This window comes from Aulonocara sp. 'chitande type north' Nkhata Bay, linkage group LG8 (genome assembly GCF_057382095.1).
Source record: "Aulonocara sp. 'chitande type north' Nkhata Bay isolate Kocher_YH1m ecotype deep benthic linkage group LG8, A_spYH_male_GT1.1, whole genome shotgun sequence".
Taxonomy (NCBI): Eukaryota; Metazoa; Chordata; class Actinopteri; order Cichliformes; family Cichlidae; genus Aulonocara; species Aulonocara sp. 'chitande type north' Nkhata Bay.
Window position 1 is genome coordinate 5,314,541 of NC_141351.1, and position 24,761 is coordinate 5,339,301.

The following is a 24,761-nucleotide window of genomic DNA, read 5'->3' on the forward strand; positions in this document are numbered from 1 at the left end:
AAACTGTAAAATCCGTAACTGTTTTCGTTGGTTGAAATGAAAACCTCCCGACTCTTGGCTCGATACAGCTGGCACTGAGAAGTGCTGTAATTTACCCATTTCGTCCTGCAGGCAGCATTTTGTGAGTGCGTGACTTATTCTGTGATCTGGCAGCATCGGGCCGATGATTCACTGTTCACAAGAACGGGACAAGTCAGCACTTTGGATGCTGAAGTGGTTTTTTGCCAGGTTTTAATCGTGAAGCAATATGAATAAACACTGCCCCCTGCTGGAATGGAATGTAAAGTCATGCAACTGCATCAATCTACTTTAAAGAGCTGCATATGCAAACTCTTCAATGCAGAGTTAACTTGTTTGTATTCATCTTGTTTTTTTGGTATTCTGTGGTTGAGCTTGTTACTGCTTTAGAGGTTTCTTTGTAACCTCTGGATTGAGCAGATTTTTATTGATATATGGATTTCATGTGTCTCCTGCTCAGGTCTGGAGTCTGGTTTTGTCACCTTGCCTCGCCTTTCGCGCTCCGAGCGTCAGCAGCCGTCCATCTCCATCCCCACCTCCTGCTCCACCAACATTCACCGCGGCTCTCTGACCGACCCCTCTGACATCATCTTGTCCACCTGCTCCGCCTCTGTTGAAACTTCCGACCCCTGTCGCACCACTGCCTTCTCCGACTCCCTTCCTTCCCTCACCTCCCTGGATACCTTCACTTTTGACCTTGGCCCCTCCCTCATGAGCGAGGTATTTAGCCTCATCGATGGCCACCCGGAGGAGCGCAGCCACACCTGGGAGGGAGAGGAGATAGGGTCAGCATGCGGGCTGACCGCTGAAGGTTCAGAAATGGACTCCTTGGCCACAATCTCATACGTGGATTCATTGCTGAAGGAAGACTGTGGGAGTGGAAAGATCCCACATGGGGCCCAGTGGGAAGAGGAGGAGGGGAGCGCAATGGAGTCGAATGGAGTCGGGCTTTCTGTTAAAGTTCCTGATGTAGTGATGGGGTCTTCTGAGAGGGGAATGATGGGAGTAAGGATGGAGAGCAAACGATTTCAGAGTGCTACAGACGTGCTCGCTCGTCACTATGGTGCCGGCCTCTTAAAGGGACAGAACAGGGCTGAGACCGGAGATTCAGAGTTCATGAGCCAGCCAAGGAAGAAAATATCCTACAGTTATATGGATGACGAGGACGAAATTAAAGTCTGAGCTCAGAAAATCAAACGTGTTGGAAAAAATTGTTTAAAAAAATGTGATGTGTAATTCCTCTGAAAGTCCAATCAAACCAATCATGTAAAATCATCATGTGGTTGACAAAAGGCTGGTTCTGCTGACAGAACGAGCATGGAAACTTAACACCCTTCGCCCTTAATACAGAATTCCTTCTATGCAATCGTGCTCCGAGGATATAAAATTTTGATTCAAACCTGCTGCTGAATGTACCTAAAAGGAGTGAAAGACTTGGCTGCTGCACGTTTCCTGCTCTGCACAGGAAAATAACTGAAGCAATGGAGGGTATGGAAAGTGCGGATGTACTAGCGAATGTAGTTACAATCAAAGGAAAGCCCAGCGTTACTCAACGCGGAAGTTGCAACGCCTGACGTTCACTTTATCCTTTTTTACACTTCCTCATATACGAGGGGGAAAGGCTTCCGGTGCAAGACCAGATTACTAATGAGAACACAGAAAGGAAGTCGGAGGGGTTGGAAAAATATATTTGGTCTTAACACAAACTTTTGCTATCACTACAATCTCTTTTTACTCAGGAATATACTAGCAGGGGAGAAAAAAGGGAAGAACAGAAGAAAAGGGGAAATCCCAGAACTTACAGTATAAAGTCTCATCAGATAATCAGAGATCTCATTTATTACACTACGTGGACCAATGTAATACTACGCGTAATACTGGTATTTGCTAGATGCAACTAAAGCCTGAATTATATATTGTGCATTGTATGCTGCAGACCTATATAGATAATCTGTGCACCTTTTTTATGATTATGAAGTCCGACCCGTGTATTGCTTTTTTTTAATAGAGGAAACATCATGCATATGTTACTTTATACAGCTGCACATGAAGATATCTGCTGACTTCCTATGAATATGTACATACAGTATGAGCACCTGCAGTAAGTACATAGTGCAATTCACATCCATATGCTGCAGCCAGTACCAGCAATTATACTACAAAAATATAAAATGACAATAAAGGTGTTTTTAATGAGTTGTGCATTCATTTCAAGTTGGTTTAAAGGAATATTCCAGACACACTCTATAAACCCCAAAACACTGCTGTAAAAAGTTTGAATTTTCGAGGACTGTTCAAAGTGAGCACAGCCACTATCGGTTTATGGGTGGGGTATCGTTTAATAAGTGAAATGCCAAAAACAGAGAAAAAAAAAGTTTTCCCACACTAAAATAGCTTACACAAATACAATTGTTTTGTACATTTATGGACAATTCCACAGGAAAACAGGAAAATATTTTTGCTGTGAATTCATTTATCATAGGTCTATTTTTTTTCTCTGACCGTAAAACCATCAGAATAAATAAAATTACTAGGCTGGTTACGGGGGAAAAAATCTGCAACACTTAAAATCAACTAACCGAACAATCTAAGCGTACCCAGCACTCTTTGTCTTTTTTTTTTAATGACAAAATATGAAAGTGTTTCAGCGGCTGTTCTGCTCGACTCAATAACAGAACTTTGAGGGACGTTTGTTTCTCACTGTGCCATAGAAGGAACCTCTTTTGCCTGTGATGGTGGGGGAAGAGGTGGAGGGCAGTTTGGAGCTTTGAGTCCAGGCTTTTTCGGAGGAGGCTTTTTCATGCTGGCCTGCTGTCCTCGGGGTGCAGGCGTCGGATGGGGCCTAGTGTCTGGAACCGTCGCAGGTGCAATCGGGGGTGGAGGGGCATGTGACTTGAGAGGTGGCGGCAGTTTTGGTTTGAAGAACTGAACCGTGACCTGCTCGTTTGGCTGGTTAGACTTGCTCGGGGGGAAAGTTCTCCTTGCTGTAAGAAAGATAGCGGGGGGGGGAATGACAGCACTGAGCGCACGAGTACAAGAAGTCATGCACTTCTGAAAGCGAAAATCACAAACTTTAAACAACTGAATTATATCTGTGGTATACACTGTAAATAAAAGACAGATTTAGCCGCATTTTTAATGCCTGAGCTGAAACACCAGACACGATGTGATATAACAATAAATCACATACTGCAATTTATCACCTCTTTTGCAATTTATGTCCTCATATTTAAAAGACGTCATTATCTGTGTTATCCAGTAAGATAAAGTTATCTCACTTCTCGGTTTTTCTGCTGTAAAATGAGATTTTTGAGCAACACTGCCCCAAATGTTGACATGTTGAGTCAGTCTTATATCAGTCTGCAACTGAAAGGCATTAAAATGGCAATTATATGCAATCTGTTTTTCCTAATACAGCAGTTAACACCAAATAAATCACATGTCTGTTACAATCTGCTCTAGAGGTTAACACACTCTACATGTTACATAGACTATAAACCTATCACTATATTATATACATGTGTCAGGTTTAGCTACGGTTTCAGTGCTCGTACAGTCTATGTTTAGCCGATATGTACAGATATGTAATTTCTCATTCAACTATATTTGATTTATGTGTTTAGTTTACTTCATTGACAGAGTTTCATTTAAATTCTAGTATCAAATTTCGACATCTGGTGGAAGTATGTGACTACCCAGTTGCTTTACATTGTATAAGCTATTATAGAAATGCACTGCATTTAAGGAAAAATGGTTTGGTAGATAGATGAACAGCACGATACTTATAAGGCAACATCTTTCAGCCAGCGAGGCAGTTAAAAAAGTGTAAGAGATGACGCATGAACCTAAAGATTGATACTCTGGTCAGCGGTGTGAGACTTCCTGTTTCCTGTGTACATCCTGATTGTTAAAATAACAGCGGTAGATGTATTTTTCCTCATATTAAAATACATCGAATTACCAAGCCACTATTTTGACTAACGAGTCTGTACTGAGCTTTCTACAATGGAAAAGAAACAGTAAGTGCTGATAGAGATACGCTCAGTCCAAAAATAGCTCCTTTGGTAGGGATATTTATAATATGGTAAAAATTACCCTGATGATCTCATCTTTATGTACTGAGATCATGATCTTTAAAATTTGAAAGATAATGCGTAATAGGATATCCCAGCTTCACCTGCGTCAGCTTATATTAGAGTAATGTAATGTCTCGTGTGTACGTATGAAAAACTAAAGTGCTGAAAGTGCTTCTGGAGAGGCAGTCCCAGCTCGACCTGTTTGACTGAACCTTTGACTTACGTTTAAACGGTGACGCGATCTTCACTAATGCCCTGGGAGAATCTGGCGGTGCTTCCAAAATTGGCTCGAGCGGGTTCTGTTCTGAGATCTGCCTCTGGGTGGGACTCCGGGCCTGGCCTGAGTTTGTCGCAGATCCCGCTGCTCTGGGAAGCGGAGTCGGGTTCTGGTTTGCTGTTGAGCTGGACGCGGCTGTAGAGTCAGAGGCCGGAGACGGGCCGGGATCGGTCAAGGATGAGCTGCTGGGCGTCCTGTTTGGTTGAGCAGGTGCTGCCGTCTCCGCTTCAGGGCTGCCCCACGTGGAGGTGCCACTGCGGCCGCTCACAGAGCCAGATTTCACCAGGAAGGAGACGCCGCTGTCCTGAGAGGCTGTGCTGCAGGTTCAAGTATTTTAAAGAGTTTCCACTTTTTAGCATTTGTAGCCACTGAATATTTAACATCATATCATAACATATCTTAAAATATAAATATCTTTGATATGATTACTGCACTTATTACGCAGTACCTGTTTGTCTTGGAAAGAGGGAAGTGATATGCAGACGAGGAGGCTGTGGAGGAAGAGGAGGAAACAGTTCTGCTCAGTTTCCCCTTTTCTGGGACAACGGGAGAGGGCAGAGACGCATCCAGGACCTCGGGAAGTTCTGGGATCTCGAACGAGAGAGCTGATCAAAACAAATAAATAAAAAGAGTCTTACTCATTGCACTCAGCTGATGTACCTGCTCCACTTGCCACATGCACAGTTTCCTGTGCAAGGGTGCATCTAAGGGTGTACTAAGTTTCTGAGCGGGTGTTGCAGAGAGGTGAAAAATAACACAGGCTTTATTCATTTCCATGTTTTTCTCCCGTATTCTTGACAGAACAAAGCAACATTCATATTAACTGCAACTCGTGTTTTTAGCAAGATATAAAATACAATAAAATAATTGTGGTTATTGCAAATACGAAAAGAAAAAAATATGTTACATTAAAACCCACCCACACATGAACTGTGGTTAACAGCAGACTCAGTCAGAGCAACTGATATTGTGTAAAAGTGATTCTGTGAAGATCTGTATTGTTTGCGATCTGGCTTTCTTACCAGATAATTAAGTCACATACATGTCTAAGGGCCCAGTTCTTCATTTTTCTGTATCATATCATATCCCCGCATCAGTGTATGTATCTTTTAGCCATGCTGAACAACAAGTCTTCAAAGAACAGCTTTCAGTTTACATTAAGAGTGCATTTACCTTCGGGGAAGAGATCAGAGCTGTACTGAATAAGAGGCTCAATGACTGTCACCACCTGGACTGAAGAAGCTGAAGCCATGTCAAAGAGAGCAGCTTCCCTAACGAGGCAAAGTGATTGAGAGAGCAGAGAAGGACTCACATAAAGCACAAATATTGTTAACAGTGTAAGAACAGGAATAACTTGGAATATGATTAAACACACGTACCCCTCAGCTCGCGGCCAGAGCAGGTTTGGTCCCAGGACGATGGCGATGTTACTTGGTGTCATTTTGTTTATAGCCTGCTGCTCAGACAACAGAGACAGGAACTGGACCAGGTACCTGATAAGCAAGAAAAGAAGATGGAAAGAAAAAAATGAAGACTTATAGACATATTAACACAAGATATATGAAAATTGAAATAAATATAAGACTTGTTGATTTCCTCTGCCATGTTAGCAACACTGAGGCTGTGCTTTGAAATAAGGGTAGTATGAGCCAAATGTTAAGCCTTTTAAGGTGGGCAGATATATCTGAGTGGTATCAGATCAAAACTTTGTTTCTCTGCTTTAAGTTCACTGGGTAGCCCACTCAGTGGTGTTACTTTTATACCTCCAACATGCACAATGAAATAATAGAAGCTGACTCTAAGTAACTGAGGGACAGGTACGTTTATATTCCAGGTCTAAAAAGTACACACAGTGATTTCATGATCACTAAAATGTGTTCAGAATTTGCAATGTGCTGATGAGTCATCCCATAAGTCACACTGCTCTCCCTAAACATAAAATGCCTTAAAAGTATCACTATTTGTATCGGTATTAGCAATACTGGCCCTGTATTGACTCGGTATCAGATTAATACCTAAATTTGCAGTATTGCACAGCACTATTAAGCCACACATAATGATAACATGTTGATGCATAGTTCGCTGACTTAGTTGATGAGGTATGGTGGTCCTTAAAGGTCAAAAACAAGAAAACAGCAGCAAATAGAGAAATTCTGCAAAAGCATGCAAAACACAAAGGAAGTAAAATAAAACACAAAGGAAGTAAAATAAAACACAAAGGAAGTAAAATAAAACACAAAGGAAGTAAAATAAAACACAAAGGAAAGAGGAAAAATGGCAGCAAAAGCTCCAACGTGACAGCACGCTGCAGAAGTGAGACGCTAACAGTAAAGGGCTAACAGCAGGCATGTGTCCACAGTTACATGAATCATGTGATTAAAACACACATTACACAAAACATCAGGGGTTTTTTTTCACTTCTATTGTGTTTTACTAAAATTCCTTTGTTGTTTATTGGGTGTGTCTTGTGTTTTTGTGTGTTTTTGCAGTGTTTTTTCTATTTGCTGGTGTTTTCTTAGGTTGCAGTGCATTTGACCTCTCAGGTCCACCATACACAGGACCAACAGAAGCTAATTCAAGACACATTAAAAACTAACTAGACATCTGAGCAGAAACACAAGGGCCAAAACTGAACCCAATACATCTTTTTTATATTGTCTTAACCACACATACTATATATATACAAAACAAAGAGCCATCATGACTCATGAGCCAACAATACTGCTGAAATATTTCAGTTAGGTAAATTTAAAAAACAACAACTTCTTCGTCAGAACATTTGATCGTGTGAGTGCAAAAAAAGAAAAAAGCTATTCACAGACTACACACCTGAGGTTGTTGTAGTTTTCAGGTGGCAGTTTCTTTAGAAGTATCTTGAATTGTTCCAGCTTCTCTGACAGCTCTTTCTCCCTATGGGGTCAGAGGTCAGAGTTAAGGAACACACCACAGTCAAAATGAGAAATGTAGAAATCGATTTTGTACAGACCCTGCTGCTTTAAACCAGTCGTTGTAGAGGTCAAACGTCATTAGAGGTTCGGGAAGTTCTCGGAGGTAACACTTCAAAGCTCCTGTCGACACATTCAGAAGTAAATCCCACCGTTAGATAAAAACACATATATTTATTAACCCAAAATATTCCATTTTGAATTTAACCTTCTTGCTGTTTTCTCAACATAATCCATTAATAAACGCTTTTATATTGCACTGCTATAAATAATTCTAGCGCACTGAAGTGGTGTTTTTGATGTTCACAGGAAGCTGTACTTGGAGCAAACAGAAGAGGAACTGGGTTGTTAAAATGAGCTGTGAAAGTCACATTGGCTGGCCAGATGAGGAAGAGCCCTCATGACGGGAAATGGAAGAGGGCACAGCCTCACCTGCCACGGCGTGAGGGTCCATGCTGAACTCGCTGTGGTCCACCGTCCCTTGATTCAGACACGTCTTCAGCCTCTTCATCACCGAGGCTGCGGCGGCCAAGCGAAACAGACCCTTGAGGAAAGACGACGGTTCATGAAAAACGGGAGAAAAAAAAAGAGCGTTCGAGCGGTAGAAGTCGCAACCAGCCAGCAGTCAGTCAGTTCAAATCAACATAACCAGGGAAAGCCCCCACGGCTCAGAAAGAAAGTGTTAACACCCTCTTTACTGATTATATACGTTTAGACACTGATTTTTTTCCACCCTTTCAGTTTGCCCATACAGTTTGTGCTTAACATGCAAAACTGATTACTTTCCCATCAATCTTAACTGTACTTTGTAGTTACTGCAAATGAACAAACATTAACACACCAATGCTCTAAACTTCTTTTTAATTTTAGTGAGTAACTCTGACTCCAGTTTTGCAGAGCTGCTGGCCCGTACACGTTGATTTAAATAGGACCTGTGATGTTAATTTGGAGCTCTTTTCTTTGTTCCTGTGATGCTACACTAGCTTTGGTTCAAAAGAATCACTATTCATATAACACTGGGCCTTTGTGCAGCTCCTCAATTCAGCCGATAGCTGAGCCGTGAGCCTGAGAAGACCATGTGATGCATTATAGTGATCCAAGAGTATACAAAGTGTCTAAATTAGTGCTTAGAGCAGCATAAATCCTGAGAGTTACATAACAGTAATAACCTCAGAAAGCAATATGATGTGCACTCAGGCTTGGACGGTGCACAGCAATTTAAGTGGGCAATGAAAGCACTTTTAATTTGCATATTTCTGGGTCTGTGTGTTATGACTGCGAACACTGTGCGGTACCTCCTCTCTCATGCCTGTTCTCAGCAGCATGTGAATACACTCCTGGATGGGCGCCGCGATTTCTCTGTTGCTTTGAGACAAATGTGAGAGCAGAGGCTCCCCGTAGACCTTCTGGTTGGAGAGGCTTTGTGACGACTCTGCAAAACACACAGCAGGGCATGATGACACGTATCGCAATATTACATCAGTGCAGCGGATGAAACGCACGGACCTGAGAAAACTCGGGTTACCTTTTTGACTGTGATCCTCTTTGAGTTCGCTGATGTTTTTATCCAGGAACATGTGAGAATTCTTGTGGTATTCTGCCTGCAGCTCGAGAAGCTATTTTTTGACCAAGAGAGAAGCAGAGGCGGTGGATATAAAAAGAAACAAAAGTCAAAGTTAAGAAAAAGGTCACATCATTACCGTAACGGTGACTCACACGAATAAAGTAATTTGCGTAGTCATCCTCCTTAGTTGCAAAGTGATACAGGTCTGCAGAGTACTGGTCCTACAGAGACAACAGCAAAAGGTCAGAGATCAAGACGACGCCAATGATTCCAAACAGACTTAAACACTTGTACCTTGATGCTCTCCAGCTTCCTCCAAGCTTCTTCCATTTCTTCCCTAAGCCCATCCTGCTTTGCCTGAGGTCCAGTGCTAGCCTGACTCCTGACCACACATACACACACACGCCGACACATATAAAAATTTGAAAAATTGTGGGGTGGGGTGTGTGGTTAAAGTGCAGGATGTTTAAAAACCTCACCTCATTCTTGCATTGTTCCAATCTGTTGTGAGCTTTGCAAACTGCTTTTTGTTCCTTAGAATTTCAGGTAAATCATCCTAAATGGACACAAAAAGGGAAAAAAAAGATTTTATGTGATCATTTAGTTACATCTAGAGGATTGTGCATGAGTGTAGTCTATATTTCTAAATAATCACATACAGGGGATGGGCAGAATATAGCAAAGACTTAACAATGACGTTCAAGTGGCTACAAAAGCACAAGTAGTTAACTCATCTAGCATTTAACGACCTCCTCTGTACCTATAATGACAAGTTTTGACACCTCAGTGTACATCAGTTAAGTTGTGGTTTGATGACCATTTGAACAGTTTGGGGGGGGTTCCAGTTAATGTTTGATGCAAACTGAGTCATTTTGTTCAACAGGAAAGCCTAAACTATGAGAAAAACCCTTCTGTTCATGAAGGAGCTTCACGGGTTAAAAATTAAAAAAGCACTTTTAGCCTAAATTATATCAGAACATATTCTTGGTTTTGCTCATCACTGATCTTCTGTTCAGCAACATGAACATTAAGCTGTTGTCACCTCGCTAAGCTTGTTTAGTGGCTCCAGGACCTCCTTCTCCATTTTCATCTCAAAGTCTGCCAGCATGTTGGCCAGCATCTTCTCCATGAAACAGCACATTTCCAGCACCCTCCTGTCACACACACACACGACCAAATCATGATAAATATCCACCTCAAATCTGATATACTGTTTTGGAAATATATCAGAAGACATGCTATAAATTTCATTTAAAAGTGCAAAAAAGCATGTTCCTTCAGATTTAAACTAGATAAATCAATATACAAAGCAAATGGCATGCACGCAACCCATCAGGCTAACCTATTATAGCGCTAAACTCTAAATAAAGCAGATGCACAGAGCTCTGGTAGCAAGTCATAGACAGCATCCTCTTTCTTTTTTCACCCAGAAGTGAAAACTCGAAAACCTCCACACTACAGTCATGAGGTTTTTGCATGACTCTAGTGTCAGTAAGAGCATTGGAGTTCAAGTACAGAACACAGATGGATCAATGGAGGGGTGGAAGGGTAACTGCAGAAGATCAAACCTGTCACCTGATTGAGGACTCTGCATCGAAGTCTTTCAGACTTTCTGCCATGCTGACAGACAGAAGCATCAGAGGAAGTTTTTTCTGTAGAGAGAGGAGGACATGTGACATTTTTCAGTAACTAACAGAGCATTTCCATAAACCACACAGATGCATTAACACTGCTACCATTCGTTTTTCGGCCTCCAGCCCCGGTTGACTCTGCATGCAGCTCTGCAGCTTTTTATGGAGGACCTGAGCTGCCTTCCTGGCTGGTTCAATCCTCTGCTCCACCTTTGGTCAAACACACATACGGTGAACCTTAGAGCGTCGAATGATGGTATTTAATTTATTATTTTACTGCTATAAATGATGTGTGCAAACGAAAAATGCTATTGTTGCATAAATTTACATGAAATAGAAAGTGGGTGGTAAGTGAATGTGTCCTCTAGTAGAGCTAGTAGAGCATCGCTGTGGTAACCATTGACAATATACAGCTATGGCTATAAACCACACTCTATCTTGAATAATACGTTATTCATAACAGTATAAGAATAAAAGAAATCTGTAAGGGTAAAGCAGATTATTTTTCTCACCATAACCAGGTCTTCATGTAGAAGGTCGGTAGCATCTTGTGACCTGCAAAAAAATGATATTAATTTAGAAAAGATCTGCTGTTTAATGTATTGTTTTAGCATGATATTTAATGCAGCGGTCCCCAACCGCCGGGCCACGGACCAGTCCATGAGTCGTTTGGTACCAGGCTGCAAGAGTTGAGGCTCGGGGTTAATCATTTTCATCGATAACTCGGTTTCCTTGGGTCTTTCCCGTGTGTTATTTTTTTTGGTACTGGCACTGGTGTTACTTACCGTGACACCTTAAAGGGCAGTCTGTGAAAATATTGTCGGACATAAACCGGTCCGTGGCGCAAAAAAGGTTGGGGACCGCTGATTTAATACATATAATTAAGCTAAGGATAACACGTGTCTGTTGATATTCAGGGTTTTCTAAATTTATTTAAATCAACTGAATTCAAACATGCAACCTTGGACTGTGATATTGTGCTGCTGTTTTTATATTCTGTGGTCTAAAAATTGTTACTCGGCTAATCAAAATGTGAAAGAATTCTGTTAGCTGTAGCTAAAAAGAAATAAATGTCAAAAAAATAAAGGGGCTTGAAATGTACATTTTGACTTAAAAATCGTATCGGTCTCAATGTTTGAAACCAACCTGTAACCTGTGCTTAAAACGGAAACTTGAAAAATGCTAGCATTAGCATGCTAACGTGCTCACAATGAACATAGCCAACATGACATCACACACTGGTTTTGAAGTTTAAAGTTTACTATTTCAGTCATTGCTATCTTTTTTTACATATATATTATTATTTTAAACTAGACATAACAAACCAGACCTGGGCCCGTATCCCTAAAGATTCTGAGAATCCTCTCAGAGAGCTCCTAACTTAACCTAAAAATTCCTTGCCAGGAGTTTTAGCTTAGAAGTGATTCCAGAACATTTTCAGTGAACTCTGAGCAAGGAATGAGCTTTTGGTGATAATGAGCAAAGGATGTACCCTCAAATCAATAAACATAATTATACACTCTAATCTTATGCTGACTGTAATTGTAAATAATATTTCACATTCAAGAAAATATCTGGAAAATGAATAGTAAGCTGTAGGGGTTATAGCCTAACATTAGAATCTAAAATATGTGAAAACTTAAACTCATTACACCCTGTTCAAATAATGATTTGTGTCTTATTTGCTCATATTAATATCCTAGCTGACATATTTTGTACTTTCACTCCCATATGGACCCTGTTGAAAACAAGATGGCCTATCTCAAGGGGCTGTCATTAATGAAGTAGAAATCACAACGTTACAAGTCCAGTGTGGTCTTAACGAGGGTAACACCGCTCAGCTTTTAGCAATGTCTGTGATTGCAGACCCAAGTCATCACTGCTGCATTGTTGCATTTTCCCGGTTGCCAAATACCTCAGGGTTGTGATTACTTTCGTCTCTGGTGTAATAGCGTTGTGGCGTCGAGTTGGTGAAGTAATTGCATCTCTAAGGAGATCCACCACAAACATGATTCCTGCACGATCCAATCTGTAGCGTCTCAATAATTCCCTGTCATCCAGTGTTTGCAGGACATCTCTCCTGCCTCTTCTGTTGGCCATTTTGTGCAGCTGCTTAGGGGAACTCCTAAGCCACTAAAAGTCCTCTTCCCTGCTCTTAGCAGATCTTGCCTTAGGAGCCCTTTTAAGCGTTAGGAATCTTGAGGAATAGCTTTTATATTAACTGGGATTGTCGTGTCACTTTTAGGGGAAATTCTAAGAAAACGTCATGACTCTGAGAATTTTCTTAGAATTTGGCCGCTAGGAGCCACTTTTTGCACAAAGATTCTTTAGGGATACGGGCCCTGGACTTTAAGGCTGGTAAAAATGTAAATACACCATTACTGCTTCCATAGGAATTCAGAGGATAAGTAGCAGAGAAACTGTTAAAAACCGCAAGAGCTACATTTAAATTAGTATCTACAGATTACACAAACTGTGTAATCTTTTCATCTTCATGGCAGTACAGCTATAAAAAGATCGAACAAGTGTGGCTTGTTTGGAAAGGTTCTTAGCAGAAAGGCTCTACAAAAAGAACAATTCAGCTCAGCACGGTGGCCGTGCCTGAAAAAAGTACAAATCTTCTGGAGCAATGTGACAGCTCCATGTTTGACCAAAAGCCCCAGAGAATCAAACCCAGAGCTATACCCAGAGTATCAACACAAATGTCTCATGTATTAAGCACGGTGGTGGAGGGGTGATGATTTGGGCTTGTTTTGCAGCCACAGGATCTGTGAACCATGCAACCACTGCGTCAACCATGAACTCCTCTGTGCACCAAAGTGCTCTAGTGTCAAACGTGAGGCAATCTGTCCGTCAGCTAAAGCTTAGGTCAGAAAGGACATGCAACAGAACATGATCCTAAACGCTGCAGCAAACCTACAAGAGAATGACTGGAAAAGAATCAAGGTGTTGTAGTGACCACGTCAAAGCCCAGACATCAACTTGAATGAAATGCACGACATGTGAGAGAAGAGTGGGTCAAAATAATTCCGTAACGATACGAGAAACTGATAAAGTCATACAGAAAATGAGTACTTCACACTACTACTTCTACAAACTGTTGAATCATGGGATGTACAGTTAAATCTAGTTTTCTAGTTCATTAATCGGGTAAAATACAGTTTCAGCCATTATTACTCATTTGTGAGACTAGATAGTGGGACTATCCAAAAGTTGTCCAGTTATATATAGAGACCCAAACATCAAGTAATACACATGAAACACCAATATAACCTAACATAACCGAAATATCATGAATATAGTCATGAATCTTTCTCATATATATGTGGACTTGGACGATGCATCACACCCTGCTGACCATCAGAAAGAATGCCACTTTAAGGCACTTCTGCACTGGCATCAGTCTTTTATATACAGTCATTTAGCAGGTAAGTGATGTTTACCATGTTGACTATCTCAGTTTAGCATGTTGCTGTGCTAATTAATATGTGCTGATTAGTCACAAACATAAAGTACAGCCCCAGTTGACTAGACTTGCTTTCAGTAACAAATCAAATGAAACTTTCACCAAGAAGTCATCGCAATTTTTTGGTGTATTTGAGCACACCACGTGATAAAGTTATTTCTGTACCGGGTAACTGACTTTCCTACTGTTTCAGTGCAGTGGCCTCGCAGTTTGCGCCTCTTCTGCATGGGGGACATAAATATATCTAAATGTGGGGGTGGTAAAAGATAAAGGACATTTTAGGCCTGAATAACATGCGACACCATGACAAGAGCCTAAGCATGGGCGTGTAGGGTAGTGCTGTGGTTTATTTAGCACCAGGTGGGGAGGACTGCAACACCACAAGTTTCTCTGCTGTCACAAGAGGAGGCAAAGCAATCTACAGAGAGCCGATAAAAGTCACTGCAGCCATTATGTTTGTGCTAAGCTGAAAGGAAACCAAGCCCAGTTCACAAAGAGTTCAGTTATGCTTCAGTACTTCTAAGGTATAGTTTTAATTCCTCTCGTGAATCTAAAATCTGGCCTTTCGCAACACAAGGAGAAGAAATCCTCAGTAGGTGCTTGTTTTAGAGCACATATACTTTATTAGGAATTGTATGTGAGACCTTAGAGGTGTATGTGTTTAGATCAGTGTGCAATATGTCTATTTATATGTGTGTTTATTTCATCAGAGCTCAACGCTCCAGTACAAAGTGAAAAGTGCTGTTCGTGTTAGTTGGAGCCCACGTTGCCCTGCTGCAGATGCACGCTGCCGAGTTTATTATTAAACCAGAATGCGTCAAAGGTAAAGGGAGCACAGCCTGAAACCACACTCCTCTAGCCCTGCTGCATGCAAGCTTGTACCAAGAAAACCAAATAGCGCAAAGGTGCATGATTTAGTCACCCACTTCTTTGCTAACGCCAGTCACTCAGTGGTAGTCAACCACAGGAATGCCTAACATAATCTGGCACCTACTTTCAACTTTAAGGTGTTGTGCAAAAGTCTTAAGCCATCCCATATTACTTCATTTTTTTGCAAGGAAAACAGGAAATGGGTGTTTACTGAAACATGTGCAAACCTGCATGGAAATACAGTATATAAGGCAAAAACAGAGTTTTGAATAACTACCAAGTCTATTTTTCATATGACATATTTATTCTTCAGGGCAGTTTGAACTCTAGTATGCAGGTTTTGTGTAGTCTTCGGGAATAGTTCTCTGGGCTTCTTGGAAGATATTCAAAGCTGTACTTTGGATTTTGGTCTTTTGTTCTGTTCTCTGTCCAGATGTTCCCAGACTGCTTCAGTGATGAGGTCCGGGATCTATAGAGCCCAGTGCATTACTATTCCACTGTGTTCTGATACTGCTCTGACAACGTGTTTGGGTCTTGAAGACAAATGAAGTCAATCAAACACTTTCCCCGTGCAACATGGCTAAAGTCCAGTAAATCTATGAGTTCTATCAATTTTGACAAGCTCTCCAACACCACTCGCTGAAATGCAGACCCAAACCATGACAGAGCCTCCACCGTGTGTTACAGATAAACTCTCCTGACCTGAATTTCAAATTTGGATTTAACACTCCATCAGACCCAACAATTCTCAGTCCACTTCTTGTGTAATTAGGCATACCTCAGCCTTTTCTCCCCGTTTCCTTTCAATAAGCTACCTGCCAGACACCCTTCCACTGAATTTCTAACGAGGCTTTAGCGAGCAGTATGTGAATCAGCTGAAGAGCCTTCAAAAAGCCCAGAGAACTGTTGTGACAAAGGCTTTTATTTTCCAGTTAATGTTTGCACTGTTGAAATATCAGTTTAGCAATTTAAAAGCAACCTCCTGACAAAGAGCCACCATCTTTCCAGAGTGTGTTTCTAACATTCACCACAACCTTGAGTCAGTTTCTCTGTTCAGAAGTGCTCAGCCGCTCTGAGTCCGAGGTTTCCCTCAAAATCCAAACAGTATGAGTCACTTTAAAGAGGAACCAGCTACTTTACACACTTCCATCACACTGAAAGTGAGAACATACAAAAAACCAAATCAGATTATCAAACTGATACGAAAACTGCACTGAGAATTCCCCTCCCTCTTAGCGTTAAAGAAAATAAAGTCTCAAAGTAAAGCGATCCATCGTATTAGTAACGCAGCGGTGGATAATTTTTCATGTAGTCTGATAGCAGGAGTGGCATTAAGGTGGCTGGTAGTATATGATGAGCATAAATGACAAAAATAAAGCAGAGAAGTCTCAGTGATATTTCCCTACAGATAGCCACCGAATACTACTGTTCAAGCTGATGTATATTCATTACACTATGGTCACGGCTGTGGTTACTGATTTCTTTATCTAATGCGGCAATATGTAACTCAAGGGACATCTGTCTTACACGACGCAACGTTTGGCGCCACAGAAGACCTTAAATTTACTTTAAATGTGATCATAATGTCGTTTAAATGCAACATTCAGAATACAAGTTCAGGCTTACCTTGTCGCAGTGCCCAACTGCTTCAGGATGCTCAGAGACTGCCGGAGCATGCTGGCAGCAGAGTCCAACCAGCCTTTCTACCTGACCTACCCACTCTTGATCGACTCAGCAAGGTATCCTGTTAATTAAAAAAGAAAAAATAGTGGAGGAAAAGTCCACACAGGCTCCAGGCTGCGTTACTGCATCAGGAAGAGAAAGCACAGACCGGTGGCTCTGCCTCTGCTTTGTCTGGTTTTTGTGTGTTTATGCATGCGTGTTTTGGCCTTCAGTTTTCGTTCTCGTTTCAGGAGCACGCTCTCAAGTCACGTCGAGCACAAGTCAGCGAATGAGGAAGTTGCACAGATGATATGCAGGCTGTGAGAGGGAAGAGAGATTTTTTTTTTTGTTGTTGCATTGTCACACTATGATTTGACAGTCTAAAATGACGCATGATGTGACAGAGAAGAATGAGTGGGACTGTGTAGGTATCATTTGACTTTTAACTACATGAAAGGTTGATCCGCCTTTGCAGACGGATATCTCATGAGGAATAATTTGCGCAGCGCTGCGTTTGTTTGTTGCATCTTGTAATTAGAATGATGCTCGCCCACTTAAAATATCCTTCAGGCACGGCTGTGGTTAATGTGTAGTTCTGTAAACTAAGGTAAAAAGGATGTGAAATGGCCGAAAGAGGAAACTGAGCTGCTGTTTGTAACATTTTTTTCCTGTCAGCTTAAAAGTTATTTCCATTTTAACGAGTCCACTCTATTCCTCTTTAAAAATCTGGGCATTTTAATTTTTGCTTCAGGTAGTCTGCTTCCTTTTCGGTTAACATTTTTAGATCTTTTGGATTTTTTTTGGTTGTTGTTTTGTAAACACAGCACTGACTTTCTGCAGTCTCTTTAAGTTTAGCGTCAAATAAGCGTAACTCGCCTTTAATCGTGTCTGAAGTTACTTTACTCGTTCTTTTAGCTCCGTTTCTGGATTCGAGAACCATTCTTATAATTTGGGATTTATTGTTCTTAAATTTATGGTGATTGCAAATCATGTCTCCATTCATGGCACACAGATGTTTTTATTCTTCTTGTTTCACTTTGACTTTAGATTTAGGCAAGCAGTCACAGAGGGCTCTCCCCTTCCTGTTTGGGCTCAGACACTCTTAGTACGAAATCTGTTACCAAAAACAAAAACTACAGTAAGGACACGTTAATCCCATGAATTAACTAGAAATGAATAATGATGCCTTAAAAAAAATTAAACATTACTGTACTTGTTAAAGTTTTACATTAAAGTTTGTAGAGTGTTTGTAGATCAACATTGCGATTTTAACAAAATGCCCTTCATAACTCAACTAGGAGGCACATGAAATCAGCTTATCACAGCCATTATGTTTTTCTGATGTTATTTTGTGATATTATTCTGTTACTTGTGTAGTGTTTTGCAAACAGTAGATAAATGATCTTTATTTTCACTGCTCATTCGCTGAGGGTTAAAAACTGCACGTGTAGGATTTGCAGTGAAATGCAATACGCTTAAAAATATTGCTGTATTTGCTCCAAAATACCTTCCAGGAGGGAGCTATGACAGTTCTCCCTTTGGATCACGGTGAAATGGCACCTGAGCTTCATTTCCAGATTTTATTCTTCTTTTTTCTTTCAGCATTGACACTAAATCGATCAGAGGGTGCAAGTGAGATTGAACCAGCCCTCAACTGCCACATGCTACAGCCTGGTGGCAGCATTGTCAAAATGCACATGACAAACTGAGTCTTTATTTTTAGCAGTTTCCTGACCATTTCTTTTGGCTTCGAGTCAAATTACATTTCTGCAACACTGTGGGTTTCATGCAACACTGTGCAAACATTTTGAGCAACCCCTCGCCCCACCCCAGACTTTTTTGGTTTTTTGGTCATGCTTTAAGGCAACCTTGAGTAACTCAGCTCAAAGAATAAACTAGTGTTGTGTCTGCATATGAAGTATGATATTTAAGTTGTATCTTTAGGTATTTTGTTACTAACAACCTATCAAGAAAAAAAATTAAAGAAACATTTTTTTCCAATTCTTTAGCTGAAGCCATGAAAAATACCAAAGATAACACAGTTTAACAGGTATAATACAGTAAAATATAACTCAGAAGTATAGTCAGTGTCCTGAACCATCTGAAAAACATGGATGCTCTGTTGTGGTTCGGGGTTGCATTTAAGCTGATTTTGAGGATCCTGTCAAAATTGATGGAATTCTTGATGCAAAAAAAGCACCATTTGATGTAATACCATACAGAAAGTGTCTGATTGGTAACAGCTTCATTTTTCAGTATGACAATGATCCCAAACACAGACAATGGAGCACTTTAAGTCATGGATTGGTCACCCCAGAGTCCAGACCTCAACATTATTGATGTAGTGTGGGATCATCTTGACAAACAGCAGAACAAAGACCTTTGAATGTCCTTCAAGAAACCTGGAGAACTATTCCTGAAGACTACTTAAAGAAATGACAAGAAAGGTGCCTGAGAGTTCAGGATGTGTTGAAGAATAAAGGCACTCATCCCAAATACTGATTTTCAAGCTCATTAGAATCGCATAAACTGTTTTTGCCTCATTTACTGCATTTATTTTTGCATATTATATTTAATCACTGCACCCATTTACCTATTATCATATATACGTTTTGAATTAGGAGTGGCTTGAGACGTTTGTACAGAACTGGACATAGTTTGGCATCTGGCACAAGTGCGCCATTACTTTCAGGCCCATCCAAATTAATCCGTTTATCAGAACAACATGTTTTACCGTGTTAGGTGAGCAGATGAAACAGTCCAATGCTTGCAGTTTAAATTAGATGCAGCAACGCAGCTGATCAGTTTATTGTTTCAAATCACTTCAAATACATGAGGGAAAACACCTCTTACACCTCATGGTTTCAACATTTTGTCCAGTGAACATCGTGGAAAACACCATAATTTTGTTCAAGATAATTTCCAACGCACCACATAATGACCAATTTATTATGTTCACCTGTTCAGTCTAGACAATTCAGCTGCCCTGCAGAAAATCCTCTTTGTGAAGTTAATAACATTCGGGGGTTTTTTGCTCCGTGAGAGGAGCCGGGCCATCATCTGGAAGCTGTTTTTAGAGGTGCTTATGTATATAAGTGCATTACTGCTGAGTGGTAATGTACCTAAGAAAGTATGTGTATGTTAACTGTAGCACTTTACTTACAGAAAAAACAGTGAGCTGGTGTCATGTAAACTTTAACAAGGCGACAAAAGACACTCTGCTACAGAAATACAGAAGCTGTCACTAGAAACAGCGTAAGGCCAAAAATACTGAGGATGTTTCAGATTAAACTTTTAAATACAGATACATCACCTCCCTCCCAAAAAAAAAAAATTAAAATTAAAAAAAAAAAAAATTAAAAAATTCTTTTAAAGGAATTTCATGGGCTGTTCCTGGTGGTCTAAGGCCAAGAAACATGAACAGTAAGTTGACTGAAGGTAAGAAAGTACTGAAAACAATCACGGGACATAAGACAAACCAAATAACAATATGTCTCGCTGTGGTGGAGACAACAGCCAATTATTTCCACTCTGTAAATTTCCAATTAAAAATCTGTTTTCATATCAATGGCAAACGGGGAAAAAAAAAAAAAAAAAAAAAAAAAAAAAAAAGGGGACAGCAGTTTCTGGAAATTTTGACTTTACTCTAATGGAGTGAGAAGAATGAGGAAACGTTTATGCAAAATATCAACTCAACTGATTTCTGATAACTGAGCTGCAGCATACCATTTTAAACCTAGAACAAAGTAGTAAAATCCAGAGTGTACTTCCTATATCAGTTCATGTGTTTAATAATGTTCTTTCCTTCTCCTGTCGCTGATTTGAGTTCTTACAAAACAGTTAAAACTGGAGAAAAAGTAAAGCACCAAAGAAATCCTCATGCAATTTTACATGACAGTAAACTTCTATTAGGTAATCTTGTTTTAAAAAAAAAAAAATGCACAAATCAAAAGGAATGCAAATAACTTCAGCAGCTTTTGAATTAAAAACCTGGTAGGTGTGGAGCAATGAAGAGGCTGTGAAGCACTTGGAAAACCTGCGATTGTCTCCTCTGGAACCTTGAAGGAGTTTTAAAGAAACCTGGAGGCATTCCAAATGTTCCATTTCTCTTCATCTTGTTTTGTTCCACCTGTTTTCTCTTGCCGTGGAAGCCCCACGAACTTTGATTTAAAATGAGGTACAGGAGTTTAAGAGCAGTCCTGATCTGACACTACCCATAATAGTCCCCTCCCCGTTCTCCTCTGCTTCTCCCTCCATCCCTCTGAGAGTGAAGTACATGGCGAAGCTTTCAGGTGGAGGACTAGCGCTTTGCTTTGGCTTCTTCCGCTTCTTTCTCTGATGAAAAATGACAAAAAAAAGAAAACAGTGCAAAGCTTTGAATTTCAAAGTGCTAAACATTTCCATAAAACCCATCCAAACAATCCGAGTCATAAAGTCTCCTGTTGGTTATTGTAATTATGAGAACGGCACACTAAAGCAGCAAGCCTTGCAAACATCTGACATCCTGGCGCTTTCTTAGAAGTTCCTGCCCTGCCTCATTTCAGAAAAATGCATTTGTATTCTCTGGCAGTACAACACTTTGTCTACACAGAAAGTTTTTTTTCCCCCCCTGTACAAACAAATCTCATATCCTCTTACAGCCCCAAGCCAGAGAGGGTATGTTGAATTATGTTCTGGAGCTTTTGTGTTGCAACTCAACTCACTGAGGATGCAAAGTGCTCCATTACTCACAATATAAAAGCCACAGAAACAAGCATGATGCAGTCACTCTGCTCCAGACAGATAGATTGTTATCTACAAACTTTTAGAGATGTTACAGAGATGTAGTTTGAAATAAATCTTGGATAAATCTGTGGTTCTGTGCACTCATGCACATTTTCAGAAACGACATATTTTTTTAAAGCAGCTATTTAAATGAGCAGCAAGGTGTATACTTTCTCCACACTGCACAATTTTCACTATTCTCACCTTTCCTGAGTTCGTCTCGCTTCTTGGCAGCCTCCTCCCTCTGTTTCTTGATGATAGCCAGTCTGGCGAGATCAGCCCTGGCCTGCTCAGTCTTACCCTCAAGATGAAGTTTCATGTAGCGCTCTTTTGATTTCTGCTTTTCTATCTCTTCCCTGAAAAAGATACATTAAGATAGTAATATTTAGTCCCCTTGAAAAGGTATGAAGCACAAACCAAAACATCTTTTGTTTGACACCCACCTCTCCCTGCGAGAAAGCTCTCTGGGAGCGCTGACGTCTACTTCAGCTACCTTTTTGCTCTTCTGAGCGACACGATTGGGATTCTCAATCTCAATAAGCCCCTCCACTCCACTCCTCTTTCTAACCTACATAAAGAAAGAAAAACCTTTGTAACACCAATCACTATGACAGGGCTTGCATCAAATTCTCTACACAAACTACCTTTAAGAACCGTGTACTGCTGTAGTTGTAATGAATCATTTGGGTGTAGTTGTTTTCCTATAAAGACATTTCTTCATCCATCATGTTATTTATGGTGTGGTGCCAAATGTATACAACATATCTGTGTGTGACTGTTGGTTTTAGATGTGTCCTCGAACCAACACAGCTGATTTAAATGGCTAAATTAGCTCCTCCACATGTGAAGTTCTCCAGAGACCTGGTAACGAACTAATCATGTGATTCAGGTGTGTTGACCCAAGGTGAGATCTAAACCCTGCAGGGACACCGGCCCTCGTGGACTGAGTTTGGCCACCCCTGGTCTAAACGGTGCTTTTGACAGTAAGCATTCAGTGAAAAACAAAAAAGATGCATTTTCAGGTTCTCACACAAACACACACATATTCACCCATTGACAAATTAATAACACATTCACCTCAGACTCGTCGTCGCTGCTGCTTTCCTCCTCAGACTCTGAAGAGCCCTCTTTCTCTACACCACCATTTTCTTCCTGTTAAAATACACATACAGTCATACTTAATGTCTTTTAGGGTAATCAAATATTTGTTATAAAAAAAACAAAAAAAAAACAAAAAAACCACACAAACAAAAAAAAACAAAAAAAAAAAAAAACAAAAAACACACAAACAAAAAAAAACCCCAACAAGTTTCACTCACCATCTCTCGCTGGGCTTTCATCTGACGATCAATCTCTTCAGGGTTGCTGAACTGCTTCCCGCGGCCCTTGTGGCCCTTTTTCCCTGCAAGACAATTTTTAAGCTGTCAGCAGCAAAAAGACCATCTATTAGCAATAGGGCTGCACGATTAATCGTTAGAAAATCGCGATCTCGATTCATACTTATGTGCGATCTCATTTCCAAATGACAACGATTTAAAAAAATAAAAAAAAATAAAAAAATAAAAAAAAATACGACGACGACGACTATTGTACTGCATTTTGATGCGGGACGTAATCTGCATGAAAACAAGCGCTCTCTCTTCCTGCTCAACAAATGACAAGGGCGGAGCCTTATACCACGTGATACAGAAGCTGTGCCGTGTGATGCTAAAATTAGCAGGGAAAAAACAACGGAGAGCACGTCAGGGATGACGAGAAAGTGACAGGAGAAAATCCGTCCCGGTCAACCACCCAAACATCAATAACGGGAACCTTATACAGCGCTTCCCTATACCCGTCGAACTTCCGCAGGCACAAAGACATTACGGAGGCTATTACTTATCACCTGACCAAAGATATGGCTCCCATCAACACTGTGCAAAACGAGGGATTTAGGAAAATGATCAACACCCTAGGCCTAGACAAACGCTACACAGTGCGTTTCTATTGTTGCACTACCTGCTCTATACACGCAGTGTCGAGCAAAGGTGGAGACGGAATTTCAAGCAGTACAACATTTTGCGGCAACAACAAAACGTGAGACATTTGTTGTTTTTATGTTTATTTATCGTTTTTATGTTCAGTTTCAATTGTTACGAAGTTGATGTGCAGTTAATAAGTGCAATAAATATTTATAGCCTATTGGAAAAGAAAATCGTGAGAGAATCGTGATCTCAATTCTAAGCCAAAAAAAAAAAAAATCGTGATTCTCATTTTATGCAAAATCGTGCAGCCCTAATTAGCAACATAAAACATTAAACAAGTCGTTTGAATAAGCGACAAAAGCGTGCTCCCACTGAAAATGCTGCATCCAGAGGAACAGAATTACCATTCTGAGAATACAATCAGCTATTTGGGGCGGGGGTGATAACTTATAAGCAACCTGCAAAGTTAATCACTGGGTAGACACAACTATGAAAAAAATACTGGTGCTCTCTCACCATGTAGCCCTATATTTGAGAACAAGTGCCCAGAGCCATCTTTGGCTGATGACACAATTCACAACGTGACTTCAGAAATCCACACAGCCTGCTGCGTGAAGAGAAGATACCGTGAGCGCCGATGAGTCACACTGACGTTTATAGAGGGCCAGCTCCCCTCACCGGAAAATCTAACAGCCGACGACTTAGAAGGACGTACCGACAAAGACAAAGAAAAAAACCCCGAATAGTTTGACCATATATTTGTGATGTAAACTGGTACAAAGACAACCTCCAAATAGAAATTTCAATAACTGATTATGTATGTAAACTGACCCGGATGCTTTCTTCTCTGCGCACGGTATTAGCGGTTAAAAGCAAGCAACCAAAAAACAAAACAAAAAAAGACTATTGAGGTTTAAGTTAACACCAAGTCGTCATCTGAGCTCACGTGAGAACAAATAAATAATTGGATATCGGTACGTCTCTGGTGCCTTTAATAAACCGTTCTTACCGGCAAATTACATTATGCTAACTATGTAGCATGCTAAACATGCTAAGCATGTGTGAATTCAAAGGGCTAATGATCCGCTAGCTAAAATGTACTCGCAAAAACAGGCACATTATGTGAATTTTCGTTTTAATACTTACCACCACGAGGCATTGTTATAGGTGAGTTCTATAAAAGTCCACCACAACGTCAAAGAATAATACAACAGTTCACTCGAAACGCCGGTGATTTAAAGTGCTAGATGAAAAGACTAAAAAGTACTTCGTCTCTCCCGCTATTGGCAGACGCCTCTTTCGCTCGCGGAGACGTACGCATGCGCACTTGGGACTATAAGCTGCACTGCGCATTTGATTGAAAGGTGCATTGACCAATTGGATAAAGAGACTTAAATCATTCATAAAAGTGGCATGTAACGCTTATCTGTTTAATAATATAATAATGCATAAATAAATAAAATCATAATCGTATATTTGATTATTTGAATTTTATACAGTGCTCAATAAACACCTATGACTGAC

General features: G+C 40.5%; 3 protein-coding genes across 6 annotated transcripts in view; 1 reads left to right on the forward strand and 2 right to left on the reverse strand.

Annotated features, from left to right (window-relative positions):
* cdc42ep1a (CDC42 effector protein (Rho GTPase binding) 1a) overlaps positions 1–2,214 on the forward strand; it is a 12,978-nt gene extending 10,764 nt beyond the window's left edge. The window contains exon 4 of the mRNA XM_086302894.1: positions 479–2,214. Coding sequence (XP_086159020.1) covers positions 479–1,200 — 722 coding nt within the window. The 3' untranslated portion in view covers positions 1,201–2,214. The remainder of the gene's footprint in view (positions 1–478) is intronic.
* Positions 1,494–17,388, reverse strand: sh3bp1 (SH3-domain binding protein 1). 4 transcript variants are annotated; one of them, XM_086302893.1, is made up of 18 exons: positions 16,474–17,387; positions 11,024–11,066; positions 10,617–10,721; positions 10,456–10,532; positions 9,923–10,034; positions 9,360–9,436; positions 9,175–9,262; positions 9,033–9,101; positions 8,842–8,932; positions 8,612–8,748; positions 7,749–7,860; positions 7,358–7,439; positions 7,201–7,281; positions 5,751–5,864; positions 5,545–5,642; positions 4,820–4,976; positions 4,318–4,688; positions 1,494–3,002 (listed from the first exon to the last, which is right to left on the reverse strand). In XM_086302893.1, exons 1-18 carry the CDS (start codon positions 16,521–16,523, stop codon positions 2,716–2,718), a joined length of 2,151 nt encoding a protein of 716 aa, XP_086159019.1. In that variant the 5' UTR covers positions 16,524–17,387; the 3' UTR covers positions 1,494–2,715. The 4 variants fall into 4 exon arrangements, with proteins under 4 accessions (XP_086159019.1, XP_086159017.1, XP_086159016.1 ...); XM_086302891.1 differs by having other exon boundaries at positions 5,545–5,864; positions 16,474–16,591; positions 16,679–16,802; XM_086302890.1 differs by having other exon boundaries at positions 5,545–5,864; positions 16,474–17,388.
* A 1,894-nt stretch (positions 17,389–19,282) lies between these two features.
* On the reverse strand, positions 19,283–24,560 carry pdap1a (pdgfa associated protein 1a). Its single transcript, XM_086302896.1, has 6 exons — positions 24,384–24,560; positions 22,593–22,675; positions 22,351–22,425; positions 21,717–21,841; positions 21,478–21,629; positions 19,283–20,844 (listed from the first exon to the last, which is right to left on the reverse strand). The coding sequence occupies exons 1-6, from the start codon at positions 24,394–24,396 to the stop codon at positions 20,810–20,812; spliced, it is 483 nt and encodes a 160-aa protein (XP_086159022.1). The 5' UTR covers positions 24,397–24,560; the 3' UTR covers positions 19,283–20,809.
* Between the last annotated feature and the right edge of the window lie 201 nt (positions 24,561–24,761).